The sequence below is a fragment of the Artibeus jamaicensis genome, unplaced genomic scaffold, assembly GCF_021234435.1.
Source record: "Artibeus jamaicensis isolate MK-2021 breed Jamaican fruit bat unplaced genomic scaffold, CSHL_Jam_final contig_76, whole genome shotgun sequence".
NCBI classification, from domain to species: Eukaryota; Metazoa; Chordata; class Mammalia; order Chiroptera; family Phyllostomidae; genus Artibeus; species Artibeus jamaicensis.
The window spans coordinates 26,574,055-26,589,793 of NW_026521954.1; the positions used below are offsets into that span (position 1 = coordinate 26,574,055).

At 60.8% G+C, this 15,739-nt stretch overlaps 2 protein-coding genes across 16 annotated transcripts in view; one reads left to right on the forward strand and one right to left on the reverse strand.

The window, feature by feature from the left end:
* The first annotated feature begins 11 nt into the window (after positions 1-11).
* On the forward strand, positions 12-3,915 carry MFSD10 (major facilitator superfamily domain containing 10). 8 transcript variants are annotated; one of them, XM_037126900.2, is made up of 13 exons: positions 13-109; positions 557-759; positions 864-960; positions 1,201-1,304; positions 1,517-1,675; positions 1,760-1,921; positions 2,243-2,351; positions 2,434-2,545; positions 2,728-2,836; positions 2,932-3,022; positions 3,143-3,221; positions 3,304-3,393; positions 3,560-3,915. In XM_037126900.2, the coding sequence occupies exons 2-13, from the start codon at positions 586-588 to the stop codon at positions 3,705-3,707; spliced, it is 1,434 nt and encodes a 477-aa protein (XP_036982795.2). In that variant the 5' UTR covers positions 13-109; positions 557-585; the 3' UTR covers positions 3,708-3,915. The 8 variants fall into 8 exon arrangements, with proteins under 8 accessions (XP_036982800.2, XP_036982795.2, XP_036982801.2 ...); XM_037126904.2 differs by having other exon boundaries at positions 14-109; positions 3,174-3,221; XM_037126907.2 differs by having other exon boundaries at positions 17-109; positions 524-759.
* A 558-nt stretch (positions 3,916-4,473) lies between these two features.
* Positions 4,474-15,739, reverse strand: part of ADD1 (adducin 1) — an 80,534-nt gene continuing 69,268 nt past the window's right edge. For 7 of the 8 annotated variants that reach the window (XM_053672392.1, XM_053672391.1, XM_053672395.1 and 4 more), the window contains 3 exons: positions 11,146-11,302; positions 8,288-8,374; positions 4,474-6,213 (listed from right to left, as the gene is read on the reverse strand). In XM_053672392.1, the coding sequence (XP_053528367.1) occupies positions 5,840-6,213; positions 8,288-8,374; positions 11,146-11,302 (618 nt within the window). In that variant the 3' untranslated portion in view covers positions 4,474-5,839. Of the gene's footprint in view, positions 6,214-7,631; positions 7,663-8,287; positions 8,375-11,145; positions 11,303-15,739 lie in introns of all 8 variants that reach the window. The other variant, XM_053672394.1, reaches the window with a different exon arrangement.

Genomic DNA, 15,739 nt, shown 5'->3' on the forward strand with positions numbered 1-15,739 from the left:
GCCTGAGCGGCCGCCCCGCCCCGGCAGCGTGTCTGGCTTGCCTTTCCGCATCCCTCTGTCCATCTCCAAGTCCCTCAGTCAGACTGTACCGAGCGCGGGGCCGCAGCAGGTATGGGCGGGGTCCCCTGAGTCCCAGGAGCTGAACCCAGGGTGGGGGTAGGGGAGGCGGGGGTCGTGTTCTGCGGGGCGGGACCACCTCACGTCTGTCGGGGCCGCAATGTCCTGCCTTCCACCGGGCCTCAGTTTCCCTGCCCGCTCCACGGGAGGATGTGGGCGGCTGCGCGGGGCGGGGTGGCGCCTGTGGTCGGGGTGCCCCCACCCTTGTCCTGGGACGGTTGGCCTTTGTGGCTGCGGTTTCCTTGCGTAACCCTTCTCTCCTGCTGTCCAGGGTCGGGGGGGACGGGTTGGGGCAGGCTTTCCTCAGTCCGTGCTCCCTGGCTTTTGGTGGGTCCGGGGCGTGACGGGAGCAGGCGGACTCCGTTTCCCCCGTGGTAGAGCAGGTGTCTGGGGCTGGGGTACCCAGAGGTGCCCTCCTGCAGACCCGCCACACCCCCAGCCAGGCCGGATTGGAGTGCCCCCAACACCATGGGCTGGGGAGCCGGTGGAAGCTGTACTCCGCGCCCACCAATCCGCCAGCAGCCTGGGTCCGAGACTCGCGTGATCACAGTGGTCTTCCTTGGCCTCCTGCTGGACCTCCTGGCCTTCACTCTGCTGCTGCCCCTGCTGCCCGGGCTGCTGGAGAGCCACAGCCGGGCCCACGTGAGCTCCCTGCCCTGTTCTGAGGCCCGACCCCCACAGTGGCTGCCCACTGCCCCCAGCCCCTCGGGGACTCCCCAAGCCAGTCATCCTCCTTTGTCCCCCAGGACCCCCTCTATGGCTCATGGCAGCGAGGAGTGGACTGGTTTGCCGCAGCCATCGGGATGCCAGCAGAGAAGAGGTACAACAGCGTCCTGTTCGGAGGTACGGCACTGGAGCTCCTCGGCTGCCACCTTCCTAGAGCCTTCTCTCTCCACTCCCTGGGTTCCCGTCAGTCCTTGTCCACACCTTCTGATCCTCAGGCACTATCTGCTCCCTCTCCGACTGTCCACTCTGTCAGGGCCACTTTGGCTTCAGGTCCATGGCCTGGGGGTGCAGGACGAGTGTGACCAGATCCTTGGGGACTGAGACTGTGTTGTATTGACTGTGACTTGTTTCCTCCAGGTCTGATTGGCTCCATCTTCTCAGCCCTGCAGTTCCTCTCAGCACCACTCACGGGGGCCATTTCGGACTGCCTGGGGAGGCGCCCAGTGATGCTGTTGTCCCTGGTACGGGGCGGGGGTGGGTCCTTGAGGGGCCCGTAGCTCCTGTGTCTAAGCCAGGCTACTACTGCTGCCACGGGACATCGGGAACATGAGTGGCTCTTGGATGCTCTGGAACCTGGCAGGGCCCCAGGGGTGCTGCTGGGCTTGCTGGCCCCCTCTGGGCCCCTCCTGGCTCTGGGTGACCTGCCTGTCCCTCTGCTCTGGCCCCGAGGCAGGCAGGTCTGGCCTCCTCTTATGCTGTGTGGGCAGCCTCGGGGAGCTTCGCAGCCTTCCTGGCCTCCAGGGTGATTGGTGGCATCAGCAAGGGGAACGTCAGCCTCTCCACAGCCATTGTGGCCGACCTGGGCTCTCCGCCCGCCCGAAGCCGAGGCATGGTGAGTGCTCACGCCAGGGGACGAGGGTGCAGGGATGCCAGGGCCTGAGTCTCCCTCCGGGCTCAGGCAGCCTTCTCTCCTCAGGCAGTCCTCGGGGTGGCCTTCTCGCTGGGCTTCACGCTGGGCCCCATGCTGGGCGCCTCCCTGCCTGTGGAGACCGCGCCCTGGCTCGCCCTGCTCTTCACCGTCTCTGACCTGCTGTTTCTCTTCTGCTTCCTGCCGGAGACACTGCCCCTGGAGAAGCGGGTACAGTGGGACCTAGAAACAACTAACAGGTCCTGGGGCTGGGGGCTTGGTTCTGTGGGCCTGCAGGGAGCCCGTCACAGGTGACAGTTTTGGGAGCTAGGGGAGGCCGGGCTATCCTCTCTTGGAATCCAGAAGCTCCTGGCGACACAGTGCCTCCCGGGGTCCCTGTGCTCCCCAGGCCCCTTGTCTCTGAGGCCTGGCAGGTGACTGAAGGCCAAGCTGCTAGGGCTGAGCTGGTTTGGGTCATGCCCTCCCTGGGCTGCTGGACATAGGGACACCCCCAGGCCACTAGCGAGCCTCTTCAGTTATGCCCTCTGGCAGGCGCCCTCCATCACCCTGGGGCTCCAAGCTGCTGCGGACCTGCTCAGCCCCCTGGCCTTGTTCCGCTTCTCTGCCGTGGCCCGTGGCCAGGACCCGCCCACTGGAGACAGTAAGGAGCAGCCTGCACAAAGGTGGAAGTCCCCTGGCTGCTGTCCGCTGGGCCCTCACACTCCTGCTCCTCTGCCCCACAGGCCTCAGCCACCTGCGCCGCCTGGGCCTGGTCTACTTCCTGTACCTCTTCCTGTTCTCGGGCCTGGAGTACACACTAAGCTTCCTTGCACACCAGCGCTTCCAGTTCAGCAGGTGGGTGTTAGAACCCTTGTAGGACCCCACTAGGGGACACTGTGCCATCTCCCAACCCTCCTCAGGTTCAGCCCAGGAACCCGGGCCAGGTAGTGGCTGTCAGCCTGGTTCCCTCTCTCAGCCAAGCAAGGCTGGGCAGCTGGCCAGCAGGCTGGGGCGCTAAGCCTCCCCCCCGCTCCCAGCCTGCAGCAGGGAAAGATGTTTTTCTTCATCGGACTCACCATGGCCACCATCCAGGGCGCCTACGCCCGGCGGATCAGCCCCGGCAGAGAAATTGCAGCTGTGAAGCGGGTATGGGGTGCTCCCCCGGAAATGGGGGCAGGTGGTTTCCTGAGCCCTGTGGAGTGGCCGGAGTGGGTCCTGAGGTCTGCTGTGCCCCCCTGCAGGCCATCCTGCTGCTGGTCCCTGCCTTCCTCCTCATCGGCTGGGGGCACACACTGCCTGTGCTGGGCCTGGGGCTGCTGCTCTACTCCTTCGGTGAGGCGGTTGGAGGGCAGAGGTGGTGGTGCGGGGGTGGTGGGCGGAGGGCGAGGGGTGGTGGCCACCAACAGCTGTGAGTCCTCTGGTTGTGAGCCCTTAGTCACTCCTCCGGGCCAGTGGGTGCCTCACTGATGCCCTCCACCCCCAGCTGCCGCTGTCGTGGTGCCCTGCCTGTCTTCCGTGGTCGCCGGCTATGGTGAGAAGCCCTTCCTGACCAAGGCCATCCCACATGGGAAGAGGCCGCCCGGCATCTGACAGCCCCTCCCTCTCCCCCACAGGCTCGCCTGGGCAGAAGGGCACGGTCATGGGCACACTGCGGAGCCTGGGCGCTCTGGCCAGGGCGGTGGGGCCCATGGCGGCTGCCTCAGGTGAGGGCTGTGGGCCTGGGGAGCCAGGCCACTGCCCCTGGTGGGGACCTCCCACAGCTACCATCTTGGGTCCAGCTCTGTGCTGCCACCCCAGCCTGGGGGGGTGGTAGTGGCGGCAGGTGGGGTCAGGGTGGGCTCACGTCACGGCCTGGCTGTCTCTCTACAGTGTACTGGCTGATGGGTGCCCCGGCCTGCTTTACCGTGTGCTCAGGGCTCTTCCTGCTCCCCTTCCTCCTCCTGCGGACCCTGCCGCCTCTGGCGTGCGCACTCAAGGCCGAGTAGCAGAGCCAGCCCCACCCAGGCCGGGCAGCTGAGGCAGGAAGTCGGAGTCTGGGCCAAGACCACCCCTTTCTTCGCCCTGGGGCCCAGCCTAGGACGTCGCAGGGGCCCCTCCAACACTCCAGACCCGGGCAACCCTGCCTGTTACACACATAGTCGGGGACTCTGGTTTGTTTTTTACACTTTGGAACAGGCAATCAGCCAGGCGTCCGAATGACAATAAAGCAGCTATTTTATAACAAGCGCCTTCCTCCAGTACACAGCGTCCCTCAACACCCACCACACCCTGGGCAGCAGCGGGATCTGCACGCCCGTCAGCTCCACTGACTGCAGGGCCGCTCCCTCTGCACATGGTGAAGGTGGGAAGTCAGTGCAGTTCCTTCCCAGACAGGTCAGCCCCGGCAAGGTGACACCCAGGTGTGCCCTGCACCGCAGCAGATGGGGGGGGGTCCCTCCTGCTGGGCTGTCCCCAACCCCACCTGCCTGCTTGGCCCCTGCCAGACTGACTCCAAGGTCTGCTCTGATAGTAGGGGACACGGGACTGCATGACTTTGGCTCTGGGGGCCCTGCCCAGCAGCCCCTGACCTGCACCACCATCTCCCAGGGAGGAGCGAGTGGTCCTGGGGCATGGCAGCTCTGGGTTAGAAGGTCCTCCCCAGTCAGTGCAAAGGGACCCACGGTGTTTCACCAAGAAGTAAAACACTTTGGGGTTTTTTGGAATCTGAGACAAACCTGCAGGTCCTATTAGGAAATCAAAGAGAAGGGATTAAAATGCACGACTGCTTCCTAAGTGAGACAGGGTACAGGTTAAAGAACTTTATTTGTGAGTGAGATGCGGCCCAACGAAGAAAGGACACGGCCTGTGTCTGTGTGCGACTAAACCCCATGTTGTGATACAAAGTCAAAATAAACTACAAAGGGAAATGGACGCCGGGCACGTGTGGGATGAAGGGAGGGCCCGAGGAAGAGCCTGTGGCCGACTCAAGGACAGGGCGGTGCAGGGAGCGGGGCCGCACCTGGGCGACAGTCGGTACGTGGGGAAGCGGGTGCTGGCCAGGAAGCTCAGAGCAGCGGGCAGTGCTGTGCGGCCGGCTTCGGTCCTGCTGGGGTGTCGAATCTGTGGCACTGAGCCCACATCTGGTGCTTCCCCAAGGGCTCTGGGACAAGAGGGGGCAGGCAGGCTGGCACCAGGCAGCTCCCGGGAGGGGCCCCCTCAAGGAGTCCAGGCAGACCCCTGCTGGCTCCCAGGAAGGAGCTTTACGCCCTTTTCCAGGGGTTGGAGTTGAAGTGAAAGTTCACGGAAGAAGAGCCAGTTAGGGCTCCATGAGTGATGGGGGCTCAGTGGCTGCAGGGCCACCAGGGCCAACCTCTGCCTTGAGCTGCCCTTGGTCAAAACCAGGTCTGTCTCAGGACAAGGTTAAGAGCAGACCCCCTCTGTCCCCAAACCTCCCTGACAGGTAAAGAGAAAGTAACACAGAAAGTCACCATTTGTGTTCACAGCTAGCAATGTGAGATGAACTGCACATGCTGAAAGAAAATTTTAGAAAGGACTCTTCCCCGACTGATATACCCTCCCTGCGACAGGAATCAAGAGACCCCAGTAAGACAGGGCCCTGAATCTGATTCTGGCCGGGGGGGCGGTCAGGCCGCGCACAGGCTGCGCTGGGCGCACACAGGCCCGTCTGCTGCTGGGTGTCCAGCTGAGCCCGCCGGCCTCTCTGAGACCGCCACTGCCCTGGGCCACTGGCAAGCACAGGGGAGTTCTCACCAAGGCTGTGTGTACGTGAGCAAAGTGAGGTCACCAAGCAGGTAACACCAGCAGGAAAGTCTGAGCCAGTCACCTGAGACCTTGGAGTGAAGGGGAGCCTAGCAGGGACGGAGCGTGCTCACTTCACAACAGAAGGAGAGCAAGAGGTCAAGGCCGAGCTGCAGGGGCACGACTTGAGGAGCAGACAGACGGGCGCAGAGGTGGACACAGGGACCAAGCCTCCCTAGACCCGAGGCTCTAGCCCCGGCCCAGGGGAGGCCTCTTGGAGCACAGGAGGTTAGCACCGGTCTGCGAGGGACTGGGGGGGGGGGTGGTCTCTAGCTACACAGGGGATGGGTTCAGCATTCCATTACCCAGGAAGACAATACAAGACACAGCGGGTTTGGACAGGACGGGCCTTCAGCAGTCGCTCCTCTTCTTGCTCTTCTTCAGGAAGGAGGGGGTGCGGAACTTCTTCTTCTTTTTGGAGGGGGACTTGCCTGGAGACCCATCACTGCCTGGGTCTGCGGCAGCACCCTCCTCAGTGGTGGGGGAGGAGGCCTCCTCAGCCCCCGGGGCTGGGGCTGGGGCTGGGGCTGGCTCGGGGCTGGCCACGGTGGAGGACCTGGCGGGGCTGCGAGGGCCTTGGGCTTCGCCAAGCCCCTCTTCCTCCTCCTCGTCCAGTGTGGGGAAGCCAAGCACTTCTGAAGGCTCATCGGGGGACAGGTCAGGGAGAGTCGGCTTAGAGGTGGCGACATCGCCGTCGTCTCCTACAGCAGGGTCCCGAGGCAGGTCTGGTGGGCAGGAGAGACAGGGTTAGGACAGCTGCCCAGCCCTCAAAGGGGAGCCTGAGGTGGGCATGACCCAGCACAGAAGCGGCCCCCGGCCTGACTCCAGAGCCTTCTACCAAGACAAGAGGAAGTGACTCGGAGTCAGGCTGCTGTACTCTGAGGCTGGAGGGAGCCCCTTGCGCCACACGCAGACTCAGCCTTGGGGAGGGCTCAGCCCCTTCTCGGGGAAGCCTGCCGACACCAGCGGCCTCCGTCCCGGGCAGCGCGGTGGAGGCGAGCTGGGGCGGCACCGGTGCAGCAGCTGCTGCACTCAGCCCTTGAAGCGAGGTTGCTCTAGAACCCTAGGAGCACACATGAGTGACCCTAAAGTAAGCCTCAACTTGGGGCCACCACACCTGGCCTCCCCTACGGAGAAAACCATGGAAAGCGATGGCAGCCCGTGGAAACCCCAGGTCACTCCCAGACCATGTGCGAATCAGCATCAAATCAACAAAGCCACGCTGGGCGGGTGGGTTAATTAAAGGAAGGGATCGGCGAGAGGAGCAAAAATCAAGCCACTGAATGGTCTGCAGGGGACACCTAAGGAACACTGTGTAACTTGTCTTCAGAAAACAGCGGAGGGCTGGTGTGAAGTGAAGATCACCATCGCCAGGCTGCGTTGGGGGGGAGCTGGTTTTACAGACTTTTTAAGAAGAGCCTGCAAAGTCCCAAGTGACTAACAGGTTATGAGCACCAGACCATTCAGACCTTCACCAATCAGGCCAAACCTCGGGAGGTGACGGGAGGAGAGCTGGTGTGGGTGACAAGCAGCCACTGAAGGCTTGGCTGCGAACACCGGGCGCCGGTGGCTGGCACGGCCCCAGGATAACGGACAGCCTGCCCTTGCGGACCTGGGATGGCAGGAAGTTAGGGTCACTCTGCAAAGCGTGCAGAGGTGGCCTCTTGATGCTCACAGAAACCTTTATCGTTGGACCAAAGGTCACATTAAAAAAGAGCACCAAATGTCACTCTTCTGTCCTGAGCTCAAAGATCCAAACACATGAGACTTCCATGCGGCAGATGGCAAAATCCCACTCTGTCTGAACTTCATCTGGACTCATGTCTTCGCCCCCAGCAATCCCAGGTCTCAAGACCAGACAGGTCGACAGGCTGCTGTGGGACTTCTGAGACCCAGAGCGCTCAGCCCACTGCCGCCATGGCCCACGGGAGCCCTGAGGGTGGGCTGCCCACCATATAGCTCTCAGGTGACCAAGCCCCTTCCAGGAAGGCCACTGCCCAGAATGGAAGGACTGGGTACCAAGGTGGGGAAAGCGGGGTGGGACAATGTTTTTATTTTGAATAAACAGAAAACAAAAGGTAGTAAGCAACAAAGCAGCAGAGTGAGGCAAAGCACAGGGCGCCCGCCGGCCGGCGGTACTTACTATGGTAACAGGTACTCTTTAGCACATCCTCCTGCTTGCAACGCAGCCACAAGAAGAGAAAAGCACAGGGAGAGAATCTATGCACTCGGTCACAGCCACCGGAGGAGAATGGCCGAGCCATTCTTGTGGACACAGACGGGGTGGAAGGTGAGCCACAGGCTCCCACAGACACGGGGAGCATGACGTACAAGACCGAGGGACAGACACGGAGGCCACACGCCACAGTCATGCAGTGGGCAGTCTGAGAGGCTGACAAAGGCCAGCACTCCCCATGGACGGATGACACGGCAGGTCCAATGACGTCTTGTGCCCAGACAGCTCGAAGGACACTTCTAGAAGCGTGGTCCAAGCCCAGCAAAGGCTCGGAAATGTGCAAAGTGGGCAGAACAGACCTCTGTCCCCACCTAGGGACATCTTACGGACGCTCCGCTTTGCCTCAAGTCACCTAGGACACAGGCAAAGCAGGGGCGGCACAGGCAGAGGCCTGGAGCCTCATGCCGGCCGGTGCCCACACAAAGGCACACGTCCTCACTAGCGTCAGCTGCCCCCCTTCACTGAATGGAACACACAGCCCACCCACCCCCGACCCTCCCCACAGGGCCCTGCACCCTCCCCCTCACTGGGGCAGCCTCGCCCACCCCCAGCCCAGAGCTCACCTTCGTCCAGCTTGACAGGGGTGCTGGAGGCGGCAGGGCACTCTGGAGGACTGCCACCTCTCTGCTCTGTGGTCTCGTCCACACTCTCTGCCGGGGACAGAAGGTGAAAAGGGCGAGTTAAGATGCTGCCAGGAGCCTGCATCCCCTCAGGAGCAGGTGGCCCTCTACCACCTCAGGGAGGACGGGTCTCCGAGGGCGCATCCAAGAGACCAGGAAGGGCTCACACCCACGGCTGTCTGCACCCTTCACCTTCCTCCCCAAAAGAGGGTGAAGAAGTCCAGTATCAATGGGGTGTGGATCTAGATTTCAGAAAGATTTCACCGACTCTGGACTCAACATTAACTTCTATTCTGACTCGCACCAGTCTGCCCAGCTGTCGGTGACCTGCCGGCTCTGCCGCCCTCCAACCTGCCTTGCCTGCCCTCCAGCAAGCAGCCCTCTCCTCTGCTGGGCGGCAGCCCGGGCCCCCGCTCCGCACCACCTCTAGGGAGACTACAGGAGCGTTACCGTAGTCTGCATTACTTCGGTTTTTTCACGCAGAGCATTTTCCACCAAAAGTGGAAGCTTGGCGACTGTAACGCTATGTCCCTTCTCTGAAGTGCGATATGCTGGTGGGGACCAGGGGAACCGGAACCGCGATCCAGGACCCAGCAGGTTCTGCGTCTGCCCCCTCACAGAGAAACACATGCCCTCGCTTTAGTCCCCGTGTCCCCTCGCTCCTTAGCCCCCTTCTCTCTCGTGCAGGTGCACAGTCACCACTGAGGACCACTGGCTCCCATGTTCTGAACAAGCTTTGGTAACCGGCAGGGCCCCAACCTCAGAGAGATGCCCACCAGCGAAGCCTACAGGTGCCTCCCTGAAGCCAGGCACCTGTCGACCAAGGCCTTTACATTCACACCTGCTCCCTGAGGCCGAAGCCTCGCTCATCAGATAGCCAGTGCTGACCTTGACCTGTGGCACCCCTGCCCCCATGCCCAGGGACAGCACCAGGACACGCAGGGGATCCTGGCAGGGCTCACGGAGCACGGTCACGGCTGTTCCCCCTGCTCACTTGCTGTCTGTAACATCCCTCCTGATCAAGAGGAAAGAAAGTCTTGTGTGTCATGTGGTTTGACTCAGATGAAAAAGGAAGAAGTCCCAGTTCCCAGAACACGGGAAGGGCCCAGAGAGCGGACGCACGTGCATGTGACAGGCCTCAGCCACACGCTCCCAGGCCCTCAGCCTGCGGCAGGCGCCACAGTGGGGCCCCCGGCAGCTCTCTGCAGGGCCCTCTGCGCCACTCAGGGTGGCTGACCGGAATCAGTGTGGGCTGTGTTGATGTGCAGTGAGTCCTACCTGCAATGCACGTGTAAGGGGAAGTGACAGGCAGTGACAGTGTAACACACGCTAAAATCAATTCAGCAGTAGCATTCTGCACTACTCAAATTCCAAGGGCAGCAACAGCTAGTCTAATGCAAGACACAAAAGGAGGTGAACCGGGGCAAGTCAGAGACAGAGGAGCAGCAGAGAGCTCCCAGGAGAGTCACCCACTGACCCAGAGTGCACTGCCAGGACCACCCACTGTGGGACCTCACTCCAGGGAAACTGGTTCCTGGGGGCGAGAGGAGCAGGAAGTGGGGGCCGACTGCACACCTGAGGCTTCCGCACAAAGACCAAGGCCGAGCCTGCGGCCGGCCCTGCAGACTGCAGCAGGCACCTCCTAGTGGGCAGACGTCTGTGCCCCAGGGTCTTCCTGGTATCAACCCAGGGCGCTCAAGGAAAGGGACCCAGACCCTCTTAAGCCTTCACTGCAGAGCCTGGGGGAGGCTTGCTTCTCTCATCCTTCTCGAAATATCTGAATCTACTTTTTAAAAAGCTGAAGTTTGAAACAACCTGCTCCGTGAGGTCTGGCTCTAAGAGCCATTTGCTCCCACTTGCTGTGAAACAGTCCCACCCCATTTTACAAAAACATGACCTCCTAGGCCAGCAAGTTCCCAAGAGAAAGGAAGGCTGGCCGGCAAGCGGCCACCATGCCGGCTGGGCGGTAGCAGGGAGTATGGAGACGAGGACGTGCCGCCTCCCCGGCGGTGAGCGCCAACCGGGATGAAGAGGAGCCCGAAGCTGCGCCACCGCGAGACGGCCGAGCACTGGCGCAGACCTGGGCCGCGGGCCAGTCCGGGCTCTGCTGCACGCAGTCTGGGTTCCTGGGACCCGCCCGCCTGCCCCTCAGTGTCACTGTGAGCACTGGCTGGGAGGCACACGTGTGTAGCGCTGGGCACGGTGCCTGGTGACTGCTCAAAGGTGACTAACGAGTGTTAACTGACACCCCTGAAGCAGAGGAGGCCCCTTCTCTGTCAGGCTCTCGGAGAAGAAACCACACGTGTCCGAGGCCGACCATCTCTTACAAGTGCTGGGGAGGCCGGCTTTGCCACAGACCGTCCCAGAGAAACGTCCCCATCACTCAGCATGGACGACAGTCCTGCTGAAGAACCAGCACACCAGCACACACAGGACTCTCCGGGGGCAGTGGGCCCCACATGCCCCCTTCTCCTCCCTGCCTCACCCGTGTCCTCATGGGAACCTGATGACCAGGGCACCTCTGGGCCTGGCCCTCTGCCCGGCGTGGGACAGCACACTGGAGCCCAGCAGTGGGCACTGGAGTGCTCAGCCGTCACCTCTCCCACGCGCACTGTGGGTTCCCGAGTACAGCACTCGCAGGTGGGTCTGACCTGTTCTCTCGGGGCCCACCTGCGGAGGAGGGAGGGAGGGAGCACGGGAACCCTCTGTCCTGAACCAGGTGCCTGGGGCATGGAGGCACTCCCTGCACAGCCGGCCACACTGAACCTGCCGTGGTGCCAGCCCCCCGCTCGAGTGCTCACCTGAGGGGCCCTTGTGCTTGCGCTCCACCTCCCTGCGGTACTCCTCCAGCTCCTGGTCGGTGAGCGTGGTGAAGGGGTTGGGGCCCGTGGTGCTCACGATGACGTGGGGCTGGTACTCCTTTTCAATGATGGCCTTGGAGGCCGTCACCAGCTCCCCCTGAGGACAGAGAGGGCGGCCAGGTCTGAGGGAGCCCTGCCACGGGGATGACCCCCTCCCAGGCTGGGCTGCAGGCAGGTGGGGCAGGCAGCTCTCTGGGGTACACACATCTCTGGGGCGCAGGCTGAGCCACAGCCTTCAGTGGGAGCAGATGGAGAAATGATTCTGACGCAATGAAGTACATGTAACAGGGGAAGAGTCCTGGGAAGGTCCTCAGGTTCCGTAAGCAATGGCAGCAAGGTGCAGATGCAGCAGGGAGCCCCTCACCCGCTGACGGGGTGAGTGGGCTTCACGGACCCCCCCCCCCCGCCACATCAGGGAGCCACAGACCACTGCACTCAGGGAGGCTGCTGCTGGGTCTGCTCCCATTCTGAGAGCACAGATAAGCTCTGCTCTTCTGACATAAACACTGTGCCTGAGTCTGAGGGATTTGGGAAACCGAGAATGTGTGGAAGAAATGAAAACACAAAGCACTGTGCGGTGCCCAGGCGGCTCCCAGACCATGTCCGGTCTCCTAGGAGGCAGCCCAGCAGGCTGGCTGGACACAGGGTGTTGGACAGGCCCTGGGGAGAGAGGGGGAGGGCGCCAGGTGGGCAGCCCTCGGGGCTGTGAAGCCCATCGGGCACTCCCTTGCCCCAGCATGGCTTTGTGCCCCACAGCTCAGCCTGCTCAGCCCCCAGGTGCTCAGGGGCTCACCCGACTCTCACCTTTGAGAGTTAACGGGGACTCACGCACGTGCCCATTACTTAATGAGAGCTTCCAGCAAGTGAAGACAAGGGAATCCAAAACCACTTTGGTCCCAGGCCCGCTCTATCAGCATTCTGCTCAGCGAGGGGCGAACCTCTGGGGCACACAGCATCCCAGCCAGGCACGCAGAGCTGAACCGGGGGCCAGGGGAGCCTGGGCTTCGTGGCCCCGGTCCCATGAGCTGGGGACTGAGTGTCTGGAGCACTCCCAGGGAACAGAAGAAAAGGGCCTGCTGAAATCAGCAACCTGTGCTCAGAGAGACTCAAGATTCAAGATCGCCTGGGTGGGCAGGCTTCTTTTAGACCAGGCCTGACCCAAATCAACCAGCTTTTCATTCAGAGGCAGCCCAGCCTCCCAAGACAGGGACTTGAACCCTCCTCTGCCACTCCGTAGCCCTGGGGCCTGAGACAAGCCCCCTCCTGTCCACAGGCCTGTCTTACCATCCCCAAGAGGAGTCTGGCTAGCAGCTCATGCACCCTGGTGTCCCTGCCCATGAAACAGGAAGGTGATAGGAGACCTGAGAAGAAGGCACACGTCCATTTAAGTCAGACATTCAAAGTGAGTAAAGGAGAACCATCGAGAGTTGACCACCACAGGGATGCCCCTTGGACAATGAAGCCCCAAGGCCCTTCCTAGGCCAGGACACCTGGCCCTCCAGCACCATATGGCTGCTTCTGGCCACTGCTGGCAGGGGCTTCCTCCCCAGTGAGGGCCAACCTGGCACTGGAAAAAAGAGCAATGCTCAAGGATGCAGAGAGAAACATGCCCTGTGGAAGCCACCCAGCTGTGACGTCGGGTGTGACTGTGGAGGCTCTGGCTGTAGCCCTAAGGTCCAGCCCCTACTACGGGCCCTGAGCAGAGCAGATGCCCAGCTGCTCCTCTGCCCGGGGCTGAGGCAGCCTGAGTGGAGTGAGAGCCCCTCTTATACAGCGCAAACCTGGGATGGCGATCTGACCTGAGCCCCAGGTTTTCATCTGCAAACCTACACAGACTTGAATTTACATTCTTGCTCCTGGACCAGGCATATACTAGGCGCCGAACACCAAGTTCCCCGTGAGTCCTCAAGGCAGCCCCAGGCCCCTCACGTTTCAGGCAGCACACAGGGGGCGGGGGTGTAGCCCTGCGTGCAGAGGGGTGCATCGAGACGGGCCCTGGGGGCTGTGCAGGCCCCACAGAACTCCTCACTGTGCTGAGCAGCTGTCAGCGCAAACCGCACACCTTCACGCCCTGCTCTCCAGAGACTCAAATCCAGAAGGCGGCCAGAGTGACCATGCTCCAGCACGCACAGCGCTGAGTCAAGAGAGGCCTTGGCTGGGCTTCCTGGGTCTTGGGCACTGGTGAGCAGGGTGTGGCTGGGGACTCGCTGCCCCTTCTGTCAAAAGACAAGGGAGAGACAGAAGCAAAGGAAAGACCTTCCAGAAAGACCCCAACCTCATTAGCCTCACGTGCCCATTTCTCAGGCTCTTCATTGGGAAGCAAATATCTGCAGGCTTGCTCACTGGAGAGAGGACGTCTGCAGGGCAGGAACAGACATGGTCCTTTCATCTGGTCAAGGACAAGCTCACCTTGCCAGCAAGCAGTGCCACCTTTCAAAAGGAGCACTGTGACCTGCGCTCGGTGGTCCACACACGGCCCAGAAAGGACCCCCATCAGCAGCACTGGGGTCACAGCACACCCTCACCGTCAGATGCACTCTGTCACGGGAAGAAGGCCAAGGTGCAAATGGGAGCCTCCAGAAGACAAGCTGGAGCGGGGGTCTCTGCACAGGACATCTCTGCTGGGCTCAGCACGGACCCCCCAGGGTCCAGTCTGGTGCTTGGTCCTACAAAGGACACAGGACTCACTGGGAATCCCACCCCCACGGCCAGCCAGAGAGGGGCCTGCACCCGCACTCCATGAACAGGCAACGGTGATGCACCACTGAACAGAGCAAAACCAGCACTGGGATGGGAGGAGGGACTGGCGTACAGAGCAGCCTCCCAGACAGTGGGCCAGTCTGCCGTGTAGGAGGCAGCCCTGAAGTCACAAACAGAAAGAACCACGTGAGGTCCGATGCCAGAGAGCCTGCCTGAACCGGCTTCTCTGCTGCAAAGCTGGAGGGCTGCGCCACTCAGTAAGCCCCCGGGGCTCACGGACTGCACACGCCTTCACAGTCTGAGATAAAAGAACGAGAATCTAACAAGACCACACAGTATGGAAACACGAAAACCAAGTGGACAGGCAAGAGGCCATCTCTTTCCCACGGTCTAAGAAGCTTCTCCAAGAACAGTTGCAAAAAATACATTTTAAGGACAAGAGGAAATGAGACCCGTGAAAATAATACATAAACACACAAAATAATGTTTTTAACAAGGATCCCAGACAGGATATGGAATGCCTGCAACAAACCAGACCCTCTCTGGCAACTGGAACACAGGTGAGATGGTACTTGTACCTCCCGGGAGGTGCGTTAACTGACAGACACAGACCCTCAGAAGCTCCTCTGCACCCAGGTGAACACCTGAGGCCCTGGCCCTGCGCCTGCGGTCAGCCCCCTGCCTCGGCACCACCTCCTGCATACCAGCAGCCTCAAAGCTTGCAGCAGGCAGATCTCCGACCTGGGCACATGAGGCCAGATGGATTTTCCCCTAATGAACACGTCAGGTATGTGTGTACAAGGAGAACTGTAATTTTGGGTTTCAAATTTTTATAAGTCTTGATAGGTAGATGTGCCGGGCCTTCTCACACAACCAAGTTTAGAGACAACTAAATATTAGCAACAGAAAACACAGCCAGAACATGGAAAATTGAACTTTTCGGAAGTCCGTTAACAACAAATTCTTCAGCCTGACCGGTAAGGGGCGAAACCAGCGGCTGGTGAAGCGGGATTGCACAGGAGGTCTCGGTCAGCCGGACTCAGGCGCGGAATCCAGACGCGCGGAATCCAGGCCCAAGGTTGGACCTAGTGAGCGACCGAGCGAGCCACTAGGCGAGCGACCGCGGGGGAGACAGCGGGGGAGCGGTGCTGCGTGTTGACTGTGGTCGCGCATTTGTGCGAGGGAGGACAGGCGAGGGAGTGGGTGGTTGGACGGGAGCCTGGCGGGTCCCCGCGGCAAGCGGCAGTTGGAGGGCGCCGCCATTTCCCTGCTCTGACCCCACCTCCACATACAGGGTCATAACCCAGCGACTCTTAGTGGCCCGGCCCAGGGGAACCACCTAAGGCGCTGCTCCTCACCCAGCTGTGAAAAACAGCAGAGGGGGCGGCCATTTCCCCGCTCTGACCACGCCCCCACATACAGTGTCACAACCCAGCGACCTGGGAGTCCAAGGTACCGCTTCTCACACTGAAAGGTCCAGAACAGACCAAAAATGTCGCAAGAAGATCTCAAAGCCCCAGAGCCCATAGATCTAAGTGATGAAGAAATAGCAAAACTCTCAGACGCACAGTTTAAAACACTGGTCATCAGGATCCTCACAAAACTGGTTGATTATAGCCACAAATTAGACAAATATATGAAGGTGAAACTAATTGAAATGAATGGAATTGCACAGGACACCAATAGCAATGAAAAGGAAACTGGGACTCAAATCAATGGAGTGGACCAGAAGAAAGCAAATAATGGCCAAACAGAAAAGAGTCAAGAAGCAAGAATTCAAAGAAATGAGGAGAGTCTTAGGAACCTCCAGGACATCTTTAAACACTCCAACATC